The sequence below is a fragment of the Felis catus genome, chromosome D4 (genome assembly GCF_018350175.1).
Source record: "Felis catus isolate Fca126 chromosome D4, F.catus_Fca126_mat1.0, whole genome shotgun sequence".
In the NCBI taxonomy this organism is placed as follows: Eukaryota; Metazoa; Chordata; class Mammalia; order Carnivora; family Felidae; genus Felis; species Felis catus.
In genome coordinates, this window is record NC_058380.1 from 8,246,534 (window position 1) to 8,269,666 (window position 23,133).

Here is a 23,133-nt window from a genome sequence, read left to right on the forward strand (position 1 = left end):
CCATCTCTTAGGCTCTTCGAAGAATAGACTTTCGCTTATAACTGTGGTCGAAACACAGTCTTCCAATAGGTGCTCAAAAGACATTCAAGAAAGGAGGTATAGGGGCTCTTGGGTGGTACAGTCAGTTGAGCGTCCGACTGTTGGTTTAGGCTCAAGTCGTGATCTCATGGTTTGTGAGATAGAGCCCGGAAAGTGCTTGGGATTCCCTCCCCACTGCTCTCTCTGCCCGTCCCCTGCCCTCACTCTCTCTGTCTCTCGAGATAAATAAACATTTTAAAAAAAAAAAAAAAGGAAGTACAAAAGAATGATGGAAAGACAGATTGCCAATGTGTAGAACTCCTCACTCGATTTCATGATTTACCTACTGGATTCTTTTATCAGGAGAAAAAAACTTCTAGACCAAGAAGTGCTCCTTCTCCCTAAGATGTGTCTGTCAACATTTCAGAGACCCTCTGTACCAAGCCGGGCATTCATAAGTGCTTTCAACTAGAGATTAGTTCCCCTAAAGCGTTCAGAAGTGGGAAAAGAAGATAAAATAGTTCAAGAATTCTTCATGTACTTCAAGAACTAAAATGGTCATTGGACACATCAGGAAAGAAATCTCGGTACCCTGTTCTCTTCAGCAAAGTCCACCCCTGGGCTATTTTGCTTAGGAAAGAGTGAGCCTGGGATCCCCAACCGACCGCAGGGCCAGCAAGGCCTGGGAGATCCTGCGGCACAGATTAGGCATGACAGCTCCCTCTGCTGGCCACCGCGACACTCTGTTATCCCCTGCCCTGTCCAGGTGGCTCTGGCCTTGCCATTGTCTTTCTGGTAGTTTTGCTCACAAACAGGCGACGAGGGTGCTTACTGGTCCTTCGATAAAGAAACAGCTCTCGTTTGAGATCACAAGTGTCTCAATTCACAGGAGTCGTTTTCGACTTTGCACCATCACTGTATAAAATACACTTTCGTAAATACGATTTTCTCCAAGTGTGTAGGCCAGATGTTTTGATACTAGAAGCACTTCAAACCTGACTCAGGCTACTTGGCACAAAGAGGACGTGTTTGCATGCCCCAGCCAGCCTCCACTGTCTGTCCGGTTAATAATTTCTGCAAAAGTGGGCATCTGGGTAGCTTAGTCACTTAAGCGTCCGACTTTGGCTCGGGTCATGGTCTTGCGATTTGTGAGTTCGAGCCCCATATCGGGCTCTGTGCTGACAGCTCAGAACCTGGAGCCTGCTTCCTTTTCTGTGTCTGCCTCTCTCTGCCCATCCCCCACCCCCTCCCTCCCTCTCTCCCTCCTTCTGTCTCTCTCATTCTCTCTCTCTCAAAAATAAACATCAAAGAAAAAAATTAAAATAATTTCTGCAAAAGAGGGGTGGTAGAATTAAAATTAAGAAATATCTCCCCTCAGGTAATAAACTGATGCCAAGGTTTCCTCTCAGACGATGAAGGTAGCCTCACATGAAGCCTGTCTTAGGTTCTTTCTTTGGAACCCATGGTTTTATTTCCATAAAGCATATGCTTCTCAGCTCATCCCCTAACATTTGCGGAGCCTAAGGTACCCTATGTCTTAACATTTCAAAAGTGATGAGTCGAACTCTAAGTAAAATCTATTCCGTCCAGCTGGGTTGATAAATATGCCTTGATAACAACTTGGAAGGCTAGGTTTAAATGTAAGATTCTCAGGCTCCCCGTGGATCCGTGCCAGAACGTAATGACATAGACCTAGCCAGCCCCTGACCCAGCGTCCAGCCCCAGACCACTTCTCTTAGGCATCACTCCCGATCCCATGCTGTGAATACCTCTGAACAACTCACGCCAACGTTCAGGTTGTGTCCAGCCTTGGCAAACCTCTGCCCCTCGTTGGCTCTCCCTTTTTTCTTCTGAGGAGTGCACTTGGAGAAGAAATCTACACAAAGGGAACTCAAGGCCTTTACATAGGGAGTTCCAAGGTCTTAGATAACACAAGTATGGTCTGAGGGGTGGGAGGGACAGATAGCCACCAAGAGGACACCTCTACTTGGCCCAATGATTTCCCTACACCGTAGAGAGGGCCACAGCCACAGGAAGGCCAAGGCGGGGCTCTTTATAACATGGGTCTCAGGACAGAGGCCCTTCTTGGTTTGGCCTGACGATCCTTATCGTTCAGTGTTCCTGTTGTTGAAAATAGTTCCTGTTGTTTCTTCAAGACGAACTAAGGCTTCTATTCTTACTTCACGAATGCTTCTTAGAGATTTGGAAACAGGGTAAAGGTACATGTGTCACTGGGTTCCCAGGGGGTGGAGGGGAACAAAAAATGACTGAACGGTTAAACCCGGGATGAAAATACGCTACCTGCGTACAGGGCGACCCACAGCACGTGTTGCCAGTATACCTGGCTAGTCCGAAGGAGCAGGACCAACAGCAATTGTAGGGCCCCTTTGGCTTCGGTTTGAAGCAGACTGGCAGAAATCTCGGCCATTGACAACACCATTTGGAAATACATTGGAAAAGACACTCACAGAAAGAAAATTCACCAAAGGAACATGGGGTTTTACCAAATGTAGCATAAGTATTCCTTGCACATTTTATAAAATTGGAAATCACTGTAAAATCAGCGACTGTTTTCCTCCATTGTGAAACCCTGTACCGATGCTAAATGTAAAATGCTTTGATTGATTTGGTTCTCATTTGGAAGACATTTCAAGAAAATAATAATGCTCCCAAATCCCCCAAAAATCCCAAAATCCCAAAGTCTTAATCATAAGATTAAAATTCCAAGACCTCTCTCGCCACCACCCATAACGTCCAGAATAGTTGCCACTAGCTAATCCTTTTGTGATAAGTTCTACGAACTTCAGGCGGCAGAACTGAAACACGAGATTGCCCAGCTCCATTGGAGCTGTAAAGTTAACAACGTGATGAAGTTGTAAAAACTCAACTTGTACAGTTCAGAACTTCACGAAGTTCGAGTTAAGTGTGGAATGTTGAAAGATTAGAGTTGGGTCAGGAAGTTCCAAACCTGCCTGTGAACTATAGGGAAGGAAAGCTTTAAAGCTCTCAATTCCTTTGTTGACTTCTCAGAAGACCAGAGAGAGAGAGAGAGAGAGAAGAGAGTCAACTGGTTGGGCCAGGATTTACATGCTGATATTCATCTGAGTTCATCAGCAATTTCTCATGATGTGATCATCCCCATTCTACTAAACATAAAACACACACACACACACACACACACACACACACATCCCATCCATGTTTAGGACACCCTTCTCATGGTATTTGCTTGAATCATTAAAGCCTTGGTCAGCACATAAGCCATCTTCAACTGCAGCCCTTGATGGAGTTCATAGTGTCAGACTCTCAAGTCAAGGTCTCAGGACACTTTCCTTCTCTGGCAACACATCTTGTGGTCCCACTCAGCTACAGCCATTTTATTTGAAGTCACCATTTTTATAGCCTTACGGTTGCATGGAATTCTGAGACTTTGTCACTAGTATTGGAAAGTTGAGTTTGAAGACAGTAGACCCTGTCTGTTTCACAAAAAGGAAACCTGGGGCACCTGGGTGGCGCAGTCGGGTAAGCGTCCGACTTCAGCCAGGTCACGATCTCGCGGTCCGTGAGTTCGAGCCCCGCGTCAGGCTCTGGGCTGATGGCTCGGAGCCTGGAGCCTGTTTCCGATTCTGTGTCTCCCTCTCTCTCTGCCCCTACCCCGTTCATGCTCTGTCTCTCTCTGTCCCAAAAATAAATAAAAACGTTAAAAAAAATTAAAAAAAAAAAAAAAGGAAATCTAAGGATCAAAGAGTAACATGTCTGGAATCCCATAGCTGATAGTGGTAGACTTGTGATTCAAAGCCGGGTCAGGCTGGCTCTAGAACCCGTGTTGTTCTTCTCTACCATGCTGCTGCCTGTTTTCCATTTAATGCCTTTGCAACCTGGGCAGGATATATCCTTGCTTTAGTCTTAGTTTTCTCATCAACAAAATAAGCATGAGGAATTTCTTCCCAAGCCTGTTGTGAGGATAAAATTAGATGGGTATGCAGTTAGGCACAGGTAAGTAGGGGTAGGTAGATGGATGGAGTGGATGGTCGGGGGGGCAGATTGGCACATATTAGGTACCTAATTTTTTTCTAGTTCCATTTCCTTTCCACAAGGATAGATAGATAGGTAGGTCATTGATAGATACATACATACATACATACGTACATACACACGTAGATCTGAAGCTATGTGTATTACTCAGAGAGACTGTATTTTGATTGTCTTCGACTCCAGGGCAGATTTTTCAGTATTGATTCTATGCTGATCGTGTACACCATTAGACCTTCATGGTTTCGACCATACAAAGATGAGCTTCGAAGCTGAAATTCATGAAACAGATCATATAAAGGCATGTGGAGGCTTTAATAAAATTATGTTGCAAGGGGAAAAATAGCCTGTAGACAAATTTGAATGTTGAGACAAATGATTCGTGGAATTATGAAGACTCCGACAGCATTCTTTGGGTTGGAGCCAAAGTGGTAATCAGAGGCAAAGTAACTCAATGCTTTGGAAAACAGAGCCAACCAAATAGAATGTAGAAATAAGTCATTTAGAAAAAAAAAAATGGCAATATTAGGGAAGACGTATAATCATAATTAGACAATCATAGCTAGAGTTGTATCAAATTTGAACTAGTAGGAATGAATGAAAGGTCTTGTGAAATGGGGAGAAAGTGTTATATATACAGTTACTATCTCTGTGTAATTTATTCAAGTTAAAGGGTAAAAGTAAGTTCCAAAGAGACATCGTATTCCAACTAGGAGATAGAAACCACTTCAGAGAATTGTACAGTTCTCTATTCTTAGTGCCTATGACAGCTTAAAGATCTGCTTTCCTAGAGCAAGCAGTTCATTGGCAGGAACTGGAAAAATGTACAGTTACACACACGCGTACGTAATTTCTTCCCTACACGCGTGTATCAAAGGTTACCGCTGTGGCAGAACTGGGGAGCGGGATGAGATCGAAGCATCACTTTCTCTGAATAGATTTTGTGAATCTATGTAGCGACTGACCCTGTGAGTAGCTGAGGCCCTCATATGAGCTGTCTTTTCTAGTGAAAACTTTCGACTCTTTGGCGTATCAGCTGCTAATGACCTTGGCCCCCAGGTCAGCAGGCATGCCCAGGGTCACGTGGTAAAGTTCACTGCGGATTCTGCTGCATGTGCTCCCTGTGGTCACTTCCTTCAGCAGCTAAGCACCTGCCAGCACGTTGGCATCTGGCTTCTGGTCTGTATGGCATAGATCCCTGCAGAACCATCAGGTTGTGCCGATACACGGGGGCTCTCTGGGGTCCTGGTAAACTTTTTGCATGCACGTATGATTTCAGCCAGCGTGCCGTAAAAACTTTCGGACGGATAGGAAGTTGTATATAAAATTCAAAGTCTGTCAATGAAAACTGAAGCACGTGCGCCCCCCCCCACCAGTGACAAATCTGTCATAGAAGACGAATTCGTGGCCACGTACTATCCCACCTCACCCCCAGTGAAGACCACAGAAGACAGAACTGAGGAAGAATATCAGTGTGTTCTGAACGGCTTAACCCGGAGGCTGTGTTTCCGCTAATAATGGGGGGGGGGGGAAGTAAAGTTAAATGGTTTCTGTGTAGGCAGATGTGGCAGGTTTTACAAAATATCTTAGATATGAATGGCAGGCAATATCAGGGGCGCCCAAAGATGTCTGCATCCCAATCCCTGGGACCTGTGAATGTGTTAGGTTACAGACGCAATTAAGGTTACTCATTAATTGACGTTAAAATGAGATTATCGTGGATTATCTGGGTGGGCCCAGTGTGATCACAAAGGGCCCTTAAAAGTGGAAGGCAGGCGGGGGTGCCTGGGCGGTTCAGTTGGTTAAGTGTCCAATTTGTGATTTCGGCTCAGGTCATGATCTCACCGCTCGTGAGTTCGAGCCCTGTGGGTCTCCATGCTGACAGCACAGAGCCTGCTTGGGATTCTCTCTCCTCCTCTCTCTGCCCCTCCCCTCCCCCCCCAAAGAAATAAACTGTGGCTGGCTCTCAGGATGGAAGGGGGGCATACCACATGCCACGGGTTGTAAGCAGCCTCAGGAAGCCGGAAAAGAGGGGAAAAAACCCTAAAACACCTCTCCCTTAGAATCTGCAGAAATAAATACAATGCCGCCAACAGCTTGATTTCAGCTCAGGGAGACCCATTTTGGCATTCTGACCTCCCGTGTTAGAAAATAATAAACCTGTGTTGTTTTAGCCACTGAGTTTGTGGCATTTTGTGACAGCAGCCATAGGAAATTACTGCCGTAGAAAGCTATATTCTGAGTGAAATCAGTCATGACTTAGGGGTTCTAGGCTCTTCCTTCAGTATATTATTTATTCTTACTTCCTCCTCTCCTCAACATATGTACATCATTTCTCCGTTGATGACTCCACCCTGGAAATCGTCCTCACCGGGACCTAGTCTCCCTTGGCTTTCACCAGTGGAGAACGTGATGTTGTCAGACTATCTCCTCACACCTTCACCTGCTGTCCAAATTGGGACAAGCTTCCCGTTAGGGAGACTCCCCCCCTCCCCATCTGAACTACTAACACGTGTCACCTTTGCCCACGTCTCTTTCCTTGCAACCTGCCCTATAATATTTTCTCATGTCCCAGACATATTCCCTTTTCCCCCACTAATTCCCACAATTAAACACCAACCCTGGTCCATCTCTGTCTCTCCGTGCAAGCCTCCGGAGAAAAAAGAGGAAAATTAGTCCTTTGACGGACTTCCATCCTAAAAGTTGACCTCAGTTTCTTTCCTTGGGACCTGTTGATGCCCATGTGCCTGAGCCGTGCTAGCTCTTTCTGGTTCCATATCCTTCCTGTGACCAACGTCTTCACACCTTCCTTAAAGATAAAACCTTCCGTTCCCTTCACTGTTTGTAAACTGGGGACCTTAAGAGGTTTACGGGCTCTTTTTCCAGCCAAGGCTCAGCCCATCATCCATTTTGGTAACTAGTGTTTTACTGGAACACAGTCGCACCCTTTCACGTACCTATTGTCTGTGGCCGTGTTTGCCCTAGAGTGGCCGAGTTGAGTAGTTGCGACAGAGCCATAAAGCCTGAGGTACTTCCTGTCTGACCTTCCACTGTCTGACCTTCCAACCGTTGTTCTAGATCCTATATTTTCATAATCCGATGCCACCAGAAAATCAGTTAGGCTCTTTTGAGCGTAGTAGCTTAGTTAACAGGGTGGTTTTAGACGTGGACGGCTGATACCTCAATGAGCGAATAGAACATGTTTGTGTGTGATTGTGTCTGTCTACCTGTAAGTCTGGACATACCGACGGATTTTCTAGGAAGACGAGGTTTCTAGAGGGGATGCTTACCTGCCTGCCCAAGAGGATGTGGTTATGATGACTCCCTAATCCTCTCTCCCCAGGATGGGGGGAAACTCTTCCAGCAGGGAACGTGTTCCCACGGGTGAAGTCCTCATCTCAAAGCTTTCCTTCTGTCCCTGACTCCTGTCCCCAGTCTCTGCTTTGTGGCCCCGCCTGGGCTCCTGCCTGTTGGCCGTCTGCACCCCGACCTCCACCGCCTTGCTTCAGTTTCCAAGTGTTAGCACACACGCCTTACCCCCCTCCCTCTGGAAAGTCGCCAGCCTGCTGGATCTAACGGGTAGTGGGCTCTTCGGGGCCCGTGTGGGCTGCGTCTCCCGAGCTGTGCCCGGTTCCGGTCATGGTGCCCGTGCCCCAGGACCGGCGGCAGACCCGCCGGTCCCGTGCTGAACCACTCTTCAGCCGATGGGCTGCAAGTCAGGGTCGCACCCGGGCCCTCCCTCAAGGGTCCTGCCTGTGTGTCGCCCACTTAGGCTTCCCAGCCATTACCAGCCTCCCTATGAAGTTGTGGTCTCGCCCTCCCACCACAGTGGTCAGTCGGCTCTTGTCCAGGAGGGCGTGCGTCATTAGGACCCTTGTCAGGACCCGGAGGAGGTGGTTTCTGGGATAGGAGGCTTTTCTTCCTGAAACACCAGATATCCGTCCTGTGTGTTCTATTCGGTTTCTCCTTCCCTATTTGTCACTCTGCTGGCAGGATTTTTTTCCTGTGTACATCAAAGGCCAGATGCTTTCTAACCCCAGAGCTCATTTTAAACCCCTTAATTTATTTTCCTTCCTCCATGTATGGATCGTGCACACTCTCTTTTTGTCTCTCTCTTTCTCCCCCTTTTTCTCCCCCTCTTCCCCCTTTACCCTCTCCCACTGTGTCTCAGATTCCTAAAGTGAGGGTCAGAAAACGTGGTCTCCTACCCCCCACCACCACATTTCCTACAAACGTTCTACAAATCAGTTCCTTGTTTTTAATAGCGGTAAGATTCAACCTAAGCTCTCTACCGTGCCAAATTCGTCGGTTTTCTCTGAGGCTGCACTGAAGAAGCAAATTCATTCGTTTGGTATGTAGTCCACCTTTGATATCTATCAGGTGCCGGAGTAGATCCTGGGACCCATTTACGCGGAGGACAAACAACAAGGCCCCTGCTCTCACGGCCCCGGCACTCGGGTTGGGAAGTCAGATGTTAGAAGAGGAAGAAATGTAAGTGTTGGGTGTTGTAGATGCTTGGGAGGAAGCGATTCAACCCGACAGGGAAGGAGACGCTCAGATAGACCCGTCAGGAAAAGCCTCTCTGAGGAAACCATCTTGAGGAAGTGATATGGAGGTCATGATATTTGAAAGAAAGCCTATCATACACGGAGCCGTGAAGGTACTTTATAAGCTCTGAGATGTCACCTTGTCAGGCAGTGACCCCTCCAGTGCCCCGCGCAGCAAGGGAACTTGGCAAGCTCCGTCATTTTCCCAATTGCTGGAGCTAAACCTTGACGGTAACCTCCGTACTTTTCTGGCGAACCTCCATTTTGTTCATCCAGATCCTTCCATGTCTTCCTTCTCTTTTGTTTCTGGTTTGTGCCGGTCTAGTCTCGGCGCCTGTCATCTGTGACGCTGTCTTCCTTATGCCGACTCCCAGTCTTCTCTGCCATCATCGTTCATGTTCTGCCGTCCAGCCGCCCTGACCCTGCGGCCCACCCCCAACCCCCCACCGCTGACTTCCCTTTCTGAGATGCCCATGCTTCTAAAACCATCTCAGCTGTCCTAGGCTGCTTCCTTTCGTTGACTAAACCACCTGCCCTTCCTGATATAAACAACTTCTGACCCTCACCTCCAGAAAGAGGGGATAGACTGGAACTGGCTGGCACAGTGCTTAGCACGTAGGAAGCTTCCAGTAAATGTTCGTTGACTAACGCGTGAATGCACCGATTCCGGAAATCGCGGCCTGTCTCGTGGTTTTTTCCTTAATCGCATGTGAATTCTTTCCTCACATGGGAAATACATGTTAAAAAGCTTCCCCTTCTTCTGTATCGGGTACCAAAATCCTACCTCTCCTCACAAGATTTTTATTTTGAACCCACTCTCTCCGTTTGCCGTCACGTGCGACTTTGTTACTGATCCCAGAGACACGAGAGGCGCCAACGGTGTCCCTGAGATTACCTGTACCGTGTTCAGCACCCTGCAGGGGCACAAGCCCAGAGTACTTAGTTGGCACGTGTTTATTTACGAAGGACCCCAGCAGTCGTGGAAATACTGGTTGCCGTGGTGATTTTTAGCATCCTGAATAACCGAATGCATTCACTCGGGTTAAGCAGAAACTTTCAGAGGGAAACCTTTACATGAAGGAAGTTGCTGTGCTTCCAGCTAAACAGCAACTTAAAAGCAGTTTCCTTGGAAGAAAAATTCCAGATGCGGCCAGAGTTTGGTGTCAGCCACTTTGTGTGAGACTATTAATTACTAATGGCAATAATAATTTAGTGTCAGGCAGCCTTTGGAGATTTTTTTGAAAACAAATGGAATGTTCACATTTCATTCGTTTGTTTACTTATTTATTTTTAAATATAGTTTATTGTCAAGTTAGCTAACATACAGAGCACGCTGTGCGCTCTGGGCTTCGGGAGTAAATTCCCATGATTCATCGCGTACATACAACACCCAGGGCTCACCCTACCAAGTGCCCTCCTCAGTGCCCATCGCTCATTTTCCCCTCTTCTCCTGCCCTCAGTTTATCCTCTGTATTTAAGAGTTTCTTGGGGCGCCTGGGTGGCTCAGTCAGTTGGGTGTCCGACTTCAGCCCGGGTCACGATCTCGTGGTTCGCGGGTTCGAGCCCCACATCAGGCTCTGGGCTGACAGCTCGGAGCCTGGAGCCTGCTTCACATTCTGTGTCTCCCTCTCTCTCTCTCTGTCCCTCCCCCACTGGTGCTCTGTCTCTCTCTCAAAAATAAACATTAAAAAAATTTTTAAGAGTTTCTTATGGTTTGCCTCCTTCTCTGTTTGAAACGATTTTCCCCCCTTCCGTTCTTTTCTTCTGTTAAGTTTCTCAAGTTCCACATATGAGTGGAAACATATGATATCTGTCTTTTTCTGCCTGATTTATTTCACTTAACATAATACCCTCCAGTTCCATCCACGTTGCTACAAATGGCCAGATTTCATTCTTTCTCGTTGCCAGGTAGTATTCCATCGTGTATATAAACCACATCTTCTTTATCCATTTGTCAGTTGATGGACATTTGGGCTCTTTCCACAATTTGGCTATTGTTGCATGTGCCCCGAGGAATATTCACATTTTAGAGGTTATAGAGGTATGTTTAAGACTCCTCTCTGCAACATATTTCCAGGATTGGATCTTAAGTGTCATTAAGCATTCATTTAAAAGATGTATAAACCTTACTGTGTTGCATCAGTTAGAAATAACTTATAAAGGATCCTTCAGCTTTGGGCATTCTGTTTTTAGTTCTAAAATATTTAAATAACACCAAAAATAGATGAAGAGACCCATTGATTTTGTTTTTGTTGCTTCGATTCTTGAATTCGAGACATTTTACATAATCTAAACTGTGATTTTTATTTAGACTACCACGTGATCAGGAACAACTCCCAAACCACAGTTCGGTGTTGATCATTCTATATCTGTTGCCCAACAGGATGTAACCATAAAGTAATGGGACGCTTTTCCCAAAGACAAATTCTCAGAGTTATAGATCCAGGAGGCCCTTGTCCCCCTCAAAGCAGTCACCTAGGAAGGCAACACGTTTGTGCCAATAATGCTGCCATAGCTCCACATGCTGTGGAACGCGTCTTTTTAAACTGTCTCTGAACTGCTAAGGAATAACAGTAACACGACATATTATTTTGAATATCCTGAATTGTGACAGAGGTGAATTTGCTTTTTAGTGAGTAGTCAGAAATCATCCCAGGACCTCTGGCAATCACTACAATTTGGAGCGTTATCTGCAGTCACAATTGGATGTAAAAATCACAAGATGGGCTTTCTTGAACGATGCATAAACGAACTCTTGAACTCGATCGTGAAAGGAATTCCAGAGCCTTGGACCTCGGAATAAGTGTAAACGCTCCCACGATAGCTACTATGAAGAATAATACGTGTGTAGGTTAAGGGGGAAAAATGTGTGTGTATGTTTGCAAAATAAGGTCAGTTTTATTACTTTCGTTAAGCTTTCGAACCAAGACAGAAAATAAAATCTAAGCCGAAGGTTATTAATGGTGCCATATTGTTTTAAGGTCTTTCTTGTTGCATTGGTAACAGACACATCCTTTCTTTCTAAAGATGGGACCGTGCTATCAAACGTCAAGTTACAAGAGAAGTCTCTGAGATTTTTTTAAAAAATGAACACTTGGCACTTTGGGGTTCCCACTATGCTTTTTATTTCTGTTAATGAAAGCTTTAAACAAAGAGTTCAGCCAAGCAGCTGGACCAAGTTTCTGTCATGTCGCCTCCCCGGGGAACTTTTGGACTGCCCATGGGGGTGGAGCTGATCTGCCCTCCGTCACCACATTTCCAAATTTATCCCACCACATCCGTCATCTGCAGGCCAGCCAGGCCCCTATTTCTTCACTGCTCAGTTGAAATGATAATGAAAAGTAGAACGAAGCACAGAAGGCAGAGAGAAATTGTCATCCTTTGCAAAGAGGCCAAGGCAGACAGCTAAATTGTGACACAGTTGAAAACTGTTCAGATTCGACAAGTTTGATTGGAAAATTAGGTGACCCGTGTAGTCAGAGATCCAAATGGTCACTGGTTTACAGTTTTAAAAAGTCCTACCGTGGGGTTTTTGCCTCAGAGTGATAGAAGGTTATTTTATTCTACCTGTTAATAACTGTTGCCCACATGACTATTGTTTTGCAGTTTGGTGATTTAAATGCTGTATCTCCTGGAAATCTGGATAAAGGTAAGAAGTGAAAATAATGTCAAGGACTTTTTTTGACTGGGAAATTCTCAGAGAAAACTGTTGTGTGTGTGGAAACGACACATAACCCTAGATGAATATGACGGCCTTGTCTTTTGGAATCTGCGGTCTGTCTTTCTCCATTTCTATACCTTCTTTATGTCGGGGCTATTAAGCGCCGGAATTGAATGTAAATGCAGTCACAAACTCGTCTTGACTTCGGCCTGCCGTTCAGCACAGGTAGCGAGAAAGTATTTCTGACCGTTGCCAGAGTCCTGGAGAAAAGTGATAAAATTTTATTCCAGGCCCACTCAGCAGGAGAAAAGATTTCTCAGCCCGCCCCTTCTCACCAGTTCATTCTTTTCACTGGAAAAAACAAGTCAGAGACAGCAGTGATGTTTACGGTAAAAAGCGAGATCAGTAGTGGGGCAGAGGAGAGGGTTCAGATGCGTAGTCTTTAGATTTTAAAACCACCTTTGCTACTCAACAGAGACAACATTGCAACTCAGCTATGTATTCCTGAAGAAACTTGGGACCTTCCAGACCGCACAGAATAAAGGAATAGGGCTCAGGGAAAATGAGGTTGGGATAGATAGAGCCCATGCAAGCAAAAGCCATCCTAATAAAAATACCAGCTCAGGGGCGCCTGGGGGGCTCAGTTGGTTAAGCGGCTGACTCTCGATCTTGGCTCACGTCGTGATCTCACGGTTGGTGGGTTCGAGCCCCGCATCCGGCTCTGTGCTGATGGCGCGGAGCCTGCTTGGGATTCTGCCTCTCCTTCTCTCTATCCCTCCCCTGTTTGTGCACGCGCTTGCCCTCTCTCAAAAATATACTAGCTCACTTAAAAAAAAAAAAAAACTCTAAAATGTTTACTAAATAGGCACAGCAGAAAATACAGTCCTTTCTTCAATAAAACAAAAAACGAAAAGTGAAGTTATGGTGAGGTTTCCAGGAACTGAGTTCTGGAATCAAGGACAAAATGCACAGGCAGGGGGATACTGAACAGTAGCCCTTCCAGGACGGAGCCGGAGCTGGTGGGGAAACTGAGGCAAGAGGCGGGGCTCGGGGAATCCGTACGCGAAGGACAGCACTCTTCCCTGGAGCGTTCTGCACCAGGGTCTTTGTGGGTCTGGGCCTCCTCCGCCCAGGCGGGAGTTGAAACCCGTGTCCGACCTGAGGCCACCCTGAGGATGCCCCGAGCCAGGTCTTGTGACCCACGCGCGAGCGTTTTTGTCGCCGGTGCAGAAGCGTGGACGGTGTTCCTCCTTGGCCACTAAATGGCCGCCAGCCTTCTCTGTCAAGCACTGAACTGAGACAAAGTCCTCACTGAACTTCAGTAGTCCCTAACGTTAGTTTCTGTGCACCAGACTCCTGTAACCTTGAGGGTGTTTCGAGGACATGTCTTTGAGTCTGTACAAGAGTAGAGAATGGCTACAGAATTGCCTCCATTTGCCCTCACAAGTGGAGAAAGGGCTTGCTTTTCGTGGACCGCCTTGTAGCGTTTCCCTGGGAACCCCATCGCCCACAAGTGGGCCTAGAGAGAAATGGCCTCGGAGACTTAGGGGAGTTCAGGCCATTATCCCATCGTCGGTCCCATGCACCACGTGGCCGATGAAAGGGCCTTCTCCACTCTCTTTGCTCCCCTACCGGCTCAAAATGACTTCTTTCCTTTCAGTGCTGCCTCTTTTATTATCTCGATACTATTTCTCAGGCAGAGAAAAGTTGGTGGAGAGGGAGCCGGGAAGCAGTGTGACTTATCCTCACCTTGGGGTGGCCCCGGTGGTCCCATCCACCCCCGGACCCCGTGCTTCTTGGGATCTAGCCACACTGGCATGAGTCGGGGCCTGGGTTTCGAATGTGAAATCTCCAAGCGTTTTTGTGGCCTTTTTCCACACTTCTTTTTTCCCCTGATGATAAAATTAATTCTAGCTCTATATAAAAATTTCAAATAATACGGAGATCTAGGAACTATAAAAAGTGGATCTTCGTGGTCACAACCCTGAGAGACCAGTAAGAACTGAGTGTGAGTATCCTTCGAGATATTTTTTTTGTTTCTTTATATATAAGCAAATACAAAACCAAAACGCAAATGTGTCGTACAAATGTGTTTCAATGATACCCTCTTCAGGAAGCAACTGTCTACCAAACGCATCCCTTTCCCTGCAGCCCACTAGCCCTTTGAAGGTGCTTGTTCTGACAAATTCTGTTATTATCGAATCCATTTCCCAGAGGCACAAAGAGAGCGGGATAAAGTAGACGAACCAAGACAACCCGGGCCTCATCTAAGAGCACTTCTGTGTTCACCTCTTAACGATGCGTTACGTCCTGTCTAGTCAGTAAATCTCATCTCAGTCTTTTATATATATATATATATATTCATTTTAATTTTTTGGAGAGAGAGAAAGAGAGAGCGCATGTGCACGAGCCAGGGAAGGGCAGAGGGAGAGAGAGAGAGAGAATAGAGAATCCCAAGCGGGCTCCATGCCTGACAAGGGGCTCGATCTCATGACTGTGATCATGACCTTGGCCAAAATCAAGAGTTGGACATTCAACCGACTGAGCCACCCGGGCGCCCCAGTCATTATATTCTTTTGCAAATCAGCAGAGGTCTCACCTACATTCATATGCATCCAGATGAAATTTACCCCTAGTGTAGATTTCAGAGGAGACTGAGAGTGTTGTGCCTTCCGACCTTTCTTCAGTTAGCATTTCTCAGCTGGATAGATTCCCCCAAAGCCAGCACAGTGTACCGAAGTGACTACTTTAGGGTCGCTCAGATGAGGCCAACTACTTAGCACAAAGACTTCAGGAAATCCTGGAGGTCTTCCTGAAAGAACTTTTAAAGGTACCAACCACAAACCAGCCAAAAGTAAGTTACTTCTGCTGTGTGTGAAAGAACAGTGGATGCCCTAAGAGAGTGTGGATACAAATGAAATCCGCTGGCCGCAAACCCACGGGCCCCGTCCCCTGAGAATCGCCCACCAGTTGCTCTCTTCACGTGCCGTGGAGGAATTTCCAAAGCCCGTGTTGATTGCTGTTTCCCGGTTTGTCTTCCGGTAACGGTCTTGGTGTTGTTTGTGCAGATGAAGGCAGCGAAGTGGAAAGTGAAATGGACGAAGAACTGGACGACTCTTCGGAGCCCCAAGCCAAAAGGGAGAAAACCGAGCTGAACCAGGCGTTTCAAGTGGGTTGTATGCAGCCCGTTCTCGAGAGCGGCGTGCAGCCCAGTCTCCTGAATCCAATTCACAGCGAGCACATCGTCACAAGTAGTCAGACTATCAGACAGTGCAGCGCCACAGGAAACACCTACACTGCGGTCTAGAGAATATTAAAGCGTATTTTTCCAGCTAACGTTACCCCTGTTGATATATTGGGCTTAAGGTGAAATTTTAGTAAGCCTGAAGGTCGACTGTTGTCAAATTCTATCTGTGCTGAACATTACCTTTTTGGAGTTGTGAAATGGAATGGATGTATGTATTTTGCCAGGTGTTTTTTTTTTGTTGTTGTTGTTGGTTTTTTTAACGTAAAAAAAAAAATCATTTGCCTCTTAATAATAAGTTGTTCTTTTTTTTTCCTTTAGTTTCAGGTGTCAAGAAGGATTTTTACCACACTTAATGCCAATGTGTTCGTTTTCTTATAATTAAAAAGTGATTTACATTTTTTTGTAGCTTAAAATATTTGATTGTTGATTGTTAGTCTTGGTGTATGATTTCACGTGTGAGTTTTTAATTAGATGCACTTCTGTGAAATATCAAAAGAAATGAATTCCTTTGATTTACACTGGAGGCATGCCCATTTGGCAGCAGATGCATTGAATTTGCTTTTGAAAGGTGCTTTTCATTGGACGGAACCACAAGACACGATTTCGGTAACTCTTTGGTACGGAGAGAGAATACAGAGCATTATTATCATGGCGCTAGAGGGTTGGGAAGGTCATCTGTTTTTCTCCGGAGAAAAAACCTGGAGCTAGTGCATTTATCTGTTCAGAGTAAATGACAGACCTGCAAGAGATTATGCTAATATGTACATAATTTGTGTACATAATTATTAAACCCTATTAACGCAAGCTTCCGTTAAACATTGCATTTTAACCGTTATTTGCATACCGATTCCTCTGTTTAAAGACTACTGATTCTGTATTTGGGACCACTGCACAGACGCATTCTGCTGTTGAGCGGGGCTGTTATAGTTCGATACTGAAGCTGAAAAAAAAATGACTTGACTTTTTTTGTGTTTCGTTTTGTTTCGTTTTGTTTTTAAGTGTACATGCTACTTATGCTGAACTGGACATACAGGAAACCATTCCATTTGGATGACTTTCTTTTATTCCAGGTCTTTTTCCTAATAGTAGTTCCCTCTGCTGCTATTATAAAAGAAAATTTATAGAACGCAAGGAATGTAGCAACCTGCATATCGTTATTTCCTTCAAATCTATTTCCTGGTTTCTAAAGGGTGTGGATTTTAAATTGTAAACACAACCTGAGGGCAGTATAGCTGGCTCACCACACTGTTGCTTTATCCCCATTTCTGTAGGATTTGGATAGGTGGCTGGATGGACCAGTGCCATTGAAGAATGTACATCAGGGATCATCGTACCTCGGCTATTACATGGTGCCTTAAAACAGAACTGAAGTTAAGGTTTTAGTAAGGCTTATTTTGTTCATGTGAATTCCTCCGCAATCCATTTGACAAGGTGTGCCTGTCCCTTTCCGATTCCCGAAGTGAGGACAGGTTACGCGCTCTTCAAAGGAAATGTAGGGCGAACAAAGCAAAGCAAAAAGACGAAAACTCAATTCCCCTCTTGGAGTGACCGCGGACGTACTTTTTGTTCGTAGAGCTGACTATGACTCGATTACCCATCAGATTGCTTAAGGGCGTGGAACAGCGGACTGGTTTTTAATTACCAACCTGTCACGTACCATCACATGTGTTTCAGACCGTTTGTATCTAGTTCTCATGTAAGAAAGTTGACGAAATAAGCAGGGACTTATCGAAGTGCATCTTGTCAGTCTAAATGTTTGTGTCTGCCTCTTGGTGTCTGTGTGTCCACGGCATGCACACGTGCCCGCGGGCGGGAGTCAGCTGCAAAGTCAGGTGAGGTCCTAGACGGGACCCACCCCCCATCCATCCTTATGTTAATTTACGTGAAAGCCAAGGTTCTTTTAAACACTCGAGTTATTAACAACCGCCACACACACACAAAACAAAAACAGGCACAGCCATTCATTTTAATCGTTTTTAGAAAGCTGATCAGCAAAAATAATACATAAACACATAAAGCCCCCTCCCCCCCCCCCAAAAAAAAGGGAAAGCACACATGATTTACAGATTGTTAATGAGGCCTGTCTCAAACTCAAGATGTTTGTCTTTCCGGTTTTCCTGGGGTGGGCGAGAGGGCTTGGAAAGAGGGGGATGAGCCAGTCTGTAAAGTGAAAAATACCAAATGGCGTATCGGGTACCACGCGGTGTGTTTTCCCTCCGGTGGCCCGATTGCCTCACACTAGTCACGTAACAAAGATCAACAGAGTTTCTGAAGTCAGCTTGAAACGTTTCAGATGTAATTTTGTATGACTCAGCTCACGCATCTCTTTGGAAAGTCTTCACGAGCATTCGACCATCACCTCACCCAAGTATCACTTGAGTGGCCCTCCACCTCATTCTTCTCCCCAAAAGAGGTGATGGGTTGGTACCATCACAAGCACAAAAAAGGCAAACACACAGAACACCTTCACCACGAAAACCCCGCACGTCTAGCTCCTCGTGCGTTGGGGAACGTTTACAGGTGGAATTAGTTCGAACCACAAGACGAAAAAGAACCCCCCTCATTTATCTCTCCTTTCTGAGACGCTTCTTCGCTTTCCTCTCCCCCGCCCACCAGCCCCAGAACTGTGTTCCATCTGTATCGGACCAAACGTTTTTGCTGCTTTTGTCTTGTTTCTTGGACGATTTTAAATGTATCTATTATCACTGTTTAACGTTGGGTATGTTTGTATCATTAGAGGGATCTGATCATAATGGGCAAAGTTCGATGGATGAAAGGTAGGGATTGGGGAGCCTCCAGGATTCAACATTTCTTCTAGGTGTTCGTGGTTTGCATGAACCATTCTCACTTTTCAGCCTGACTCGCTAAACACGTTCTGGGCTCCTTTGTGAACACGGGAGCACTCATCTGTGACAAGGGCAGATAGTTTTGACCAACAGACAAAAGCGCGTCTTCATTCTTTGCTACTTCTGGCCATCTGTCGTCCACAGTAAGATAGGACACACCCCTAGTCAGACACAGACATCTCAGCCAATCTTGACTTGGCCTTGTGAGGTATATTAGAAAACTCAGACCTCACCCTTTGTACGTCTGAGGAGAGTCGAACGATCCCAAGTATTGCTTTGATTTGACATTTCATTTTCTTTTCTCTCATTCATTGAAACTGTGACTTTTCTACGTAACCGTGACCCTAAGACTCTCAGAGTAGATGTATTGACAAGTGACAAGTCTACACTTTAAGGACTTCTTGACATTTCTTGACGTTGTAATCAAACCACTAGTCACGGAGACTATCTACACAGACCAAGTGCTACACTTTCAGCGACGAAAACGTAAGGAAGGCATGTTGGCTGTTTTTAAGTTTTAGAAAAGATACTTCCGTATAAGAGGATTGCGTCTCATGGGTGTGGTTTGACCTTCACATACATACTTTGAGAACCATACCTGGAAGATTTGCGTTTCATGAAGCCAGTGAACAATGGGGTGAAATGGGGGGACCATCTCCTCGGAACACAGGGCCCAACTTTAAAATTTTTCTTTGGATATCAAATGGCTGGTCACTTTTTCAGGATTCTCATCCAGACCATGTTTGGACTGACTACTTTAAGTCTTACTGCCTTTTCAGAAATCTGCTTTCCTTTTTATGCTTTTTCTTGTACTGTATAGGACGGTTCACGCACCTCTCTTTAGATGGTGTACTTTAAAAAAACAAAAGCAAATTTGAGAAAATGGTTTTAACACTGCATACCTAAAATTAGTCGCGTGCAACGTTGACTGCCTTTGATTTGTAGTGGGTGAGTAAAAATGAACACGTTTCTCGTGGAATAACGCTGTCAGAGTCATCCGGGAATGACTACGGTTTCATTACTGTAATCATGAACCTTTTTACATGAGTGCACTCTCTCGGAGTGCTAAACGTGATGCATTTTCAAATTGGAAAAAATTCTTCAGATGGTATATTTGAGATGTCTAAAACGATGCTGTGCTTGAGACATTAGTGTAAAAGGGGGAAAAAAAATGAGTGTCACGGTGATGTTGGCCCTCCCTGGGTGGACACAAGTAGAAAGTAAACAACTTTGGCAAATCGCCTTCCTGTACGATTTGAGGCAGTAGTTATATACAGCAAATTGACCTTCGTTATAACCTTCTCTCCCCCAAATTCTTGGTGAGAAAACCACTCGCAAAAAAATCGAAATCCGAACTGACGATCTCTATGAATCACAGCAGAACATGGGGGAGAGGGGTTGACGTGCAGTGCTATGAAAATTGGGCTTGTCACTCGATCAGATCAACCTCCATGTATATGATTAGAACAAATCAATGAATGGATCCTAGTATTTCTGCAAGTTTGGTGATTTAAAAAAAAAAAACTGGAATAGAAGCATTAATTCAGTGCTTAGTTCTAGTATTAGAAAACCCCTTTGATGTAATGCCTTGTATTAACCCTTTGAGCATTGTAAGATATACAATGGGGGACAAAAGCCTTTCAGATCATTTATTTAGAGTTAGACCGGTAAAATATACTCTATATCCAAATGTCTAATTATGCTGTTTTTTTAAAGGGGGGGAGGGGGAGGAAGAGAAAGTGTTTCCATGCTGAACACTTGCATTTTATATACAACTCTTAATTTTCTTCTTCAAGAGGGCTTGATATATTTATTCCCAAATATTCACTGCCATCTAAGTAAGTGTACTGTTTACAGAAAAAAAAAAAAATCAACTTTTCTAGCATCACATCATGACTCTAGAGAAGGAGAACAGATACATGGGCCTGTAGACCTATGTCCTAACTGATCTCTGCACATCGAAAAGTACCTAGATTGCCTTTAAAAGGTATGATAAAGAAAGGGTTACATTTCTTTTCTTCTTTGTTTTTTTCTTTCCCAAAACAAAACAAAAAGATCGCGTTAATTTAGCTTTAGGAAGTACAATTGTTAAGCGAAGCCTTAGGAAGAAATGAGTTCGAGTGGGTGAAGCAAAGCTGAACTCTTCGGGGGGGCAGGTAAGCTATTTGGAGTTAGAGCTCTCATAAAACAGCATTTGGGACTTTCACACAGGGCCTATCTTCATCTGTGCTCCAAAACCTTTAACACTTTGTCAAAAACAGTAGACCTAGATAGAATGGAGAGCAAAGCACTTGATTTTCAGCTCCTCTGTCGGGAGGGGCCGTGGCGACTGCTTCCGAGACCCGTAAATGCCAGTCTGCCTCTAGAGTTGCCGACTTCGTTCACGGGCCACTCTGCGTGCACTCGGTCCCCCCTTGTCCCCTGCGCGACGGAGCCTGAGAGCAGTGTCGTCTGCAGATGTGCGCGGCTGCCCCGGCCGGGCGCACGGCAGAGTGTGACCTATTCCGATGTCTGGTGAAGGGACATCCGTAGCTTAGTGCAAGTCTGCCGTGAACATTGCTTTTTTTAGACGGCGTAGGAAGTCAAACCATGCAAATTACTCATGTGTTAACATGCAATACTCAAAGGGTTTTAATTTAACTCTCTTCTTTTGGATTCTTCATGATGATTTACTGTAAATGCTTCTCAGTTTGCATGCTCTGATCATTGCTGCTAGTGATTTTATGTGCCAGTAGACCTGAGTTTAGTTTACCAATTTTACTTAAATAGTAAAAGCCACTTACAAAGTGACTGCCTAGGATTTCTTTTTTTCCTTTGTTTGGAGTAATCGGTAATCCGTCTTATTTTCAGAACTGTGTTTTGTCTCTTACTTGGTTCTGGTGTTTGATTCTTTTCACCCCCTCCCTTCTTTCCTTTGTTTTTTAAATAAATTACGATGTTGGGATTGGAAGCCCTGAGTAATGAAATCTTTGGTAAGAATTGTTGCGTAGGCTCAATACTGAGAATGACAAATCACTGTCAGAAGAATTTTGATTCCGGGGGAGGAAGGAAAAAAACAAAAACTCCCACTGACTGTTGATAACTGAGTAAATTTTTCCTTCAACGAATTAATAGTTTTGAACGAACGATTGCCTTGTTTTCACCTGCTAAACACAATTTTAAATGACCCAATAAAGGAGGTATTGAATTTTATTCGTTTGAAAAGTATCTTTTGTACCAAAGCAAATTTTTTTCTCTACTCATCTCCATCATCAATTGGGACCCTATGGTGGTGACCAACGCGTTGTGAGTGCCTTGAGAAAACTTGGAAATTTGTGCCTGGGGTGGTAAACTTTTAATTAGGTTAATTGTAGTGCTTACCAATCAGTAATTCTACTATCACTCAGGGCTTTCGTACCTTCTAGGTAAAACTTCTTTCATTGTGTTTTTTTTTAAAATACTGTATTTTTTTTAAGTGCCATCATTTAAACTTCACTTAGTAAGTGGCAGATTACATTATTCAGTCCCACAAGCACAGAAACATAGTAACACTAGGAGATATTTGAACATTTATTTTACAATCGACTGAATATATTATGTAAATGAGGTAAGCAACTTTTGTAGAGATCGTATGTGTGAGATAATGTAATGTTCTTTTCCAGTTTTTGGACTACAGTTGAATAAACTTTTTAATTATTTAAAAACATCTTTACCGAATAACATGTGATGGTTTTTTGTATAATGTATTTGATTTTGTAAATACGTATTTCCTGATGTGATTTTTGTGAGAAATGCTAAATCTTTTAGTATATCATGTCCTCTCAAAATTGGCAGGAGCTAAATCATAGTTTGTGGGCGATTTGTATTGTGTACTGTACAATAACTGGGGAACTTTTATAATTATAAAAATATATATTAACTTTTAGTGTGTTGTTTAAACAAATGACTGGAACATACTAAAGATATTAGTAGGATTTTTCTGAATATTTCAGACTTGAACTCAGGCTAGCTTTCTTGTGTTTTTCAAAACAAAATGGTGTCTTGTCTTTTAAAATCAATAAATTTGTTTCCTTGTTACAAATACATTTGAAATGCCTTGATTTCCACCCACCCCCACCCCCACCCCACCCGCAAACGATTGCCAGGAAGCTTGCCTGCCTCATCTAGAAGGTAGCCTCTGTGTCATCGACTAGCTTAGAAACAAAATTAAGTTGTTTGCCGTTTTTGTGTCAAATGGAATTAGCAATATTTACACATGAACAGCACAAAAAGAGAAAACAGAATTATAAGCCCAGCAGGGTACAAATCTTACCCTCAAAGAAAATTAGTGATTGAGTGCCATTTAATTTCAGAAGCTGTCAACATTTCCATTGTAAGTCCAGATTTTTGGATGTTCATAATGTGTTTGTTTTATGTCACTTCACATTGATATTTGGCACCCGAGTTCCCTGCTTAGATTGAAATAGCTTATCAGAATGCATCTTAACACGCTTAAAAAGATGCCCTACCCCCATTTTGTTCTCCTTTGGATTACACGGTTACATACAGAAAGATTTATTCTTTCTAGGGTACATTACTGTGAGTTTTGACAGAGGCAGGCATGTAACTGCCACCACAATCAAGTTTAAAACATTTTTTTCTCCCCTTGCAAACATTTTTTTAACCAGAGTGTGTGTGTGGATAGGGCCCCCTCCTGGAATACGAAATGCCCAATTTGTTTTGATTTTTTTTTTTAAAGATAGACAGGCAAGGGGCGCCCGAGGGGCTCAGTCAGTTGAGCATCTGACTCTTGAATTCAGCTCT

The 23,133-nt window shown here is 44.4% G+C and overlaps 1 protein-coding gene across 13 annotated transcripts in view; it reads left to right on the forward strand.

Annotated features, from left to right (window-relative positions):
- RFX3 (regulatory factor X3) overlaps positions 1-22,411 on the forward strand; it is a 295,498-nt gene extending 273,087 nt beyond the window's left edge. For all 13 annotated transcript variants that reach the window (XM_019815721.3, XM_019815723.3, XM_023243298.2 and 10 more), the window contains 2 exons: positions 12,204-12,246; positions 15,327-22,411. In XM_019815721.3, coding sequence (XP_019671280.2) covers positions 12,204-12,246; positions 15,327-15,565 — 282 coding nt within the window. In that variant the 3' untranslated portion in view covers positions 15,566-22,411. The remainder of the gene's footprint in view (positions 1-12,203; positions 12,247-15,326) is intronic.
- The last annotated feature ends 722 nt before the right edge of the window (positions 22,412-23,133 follow it).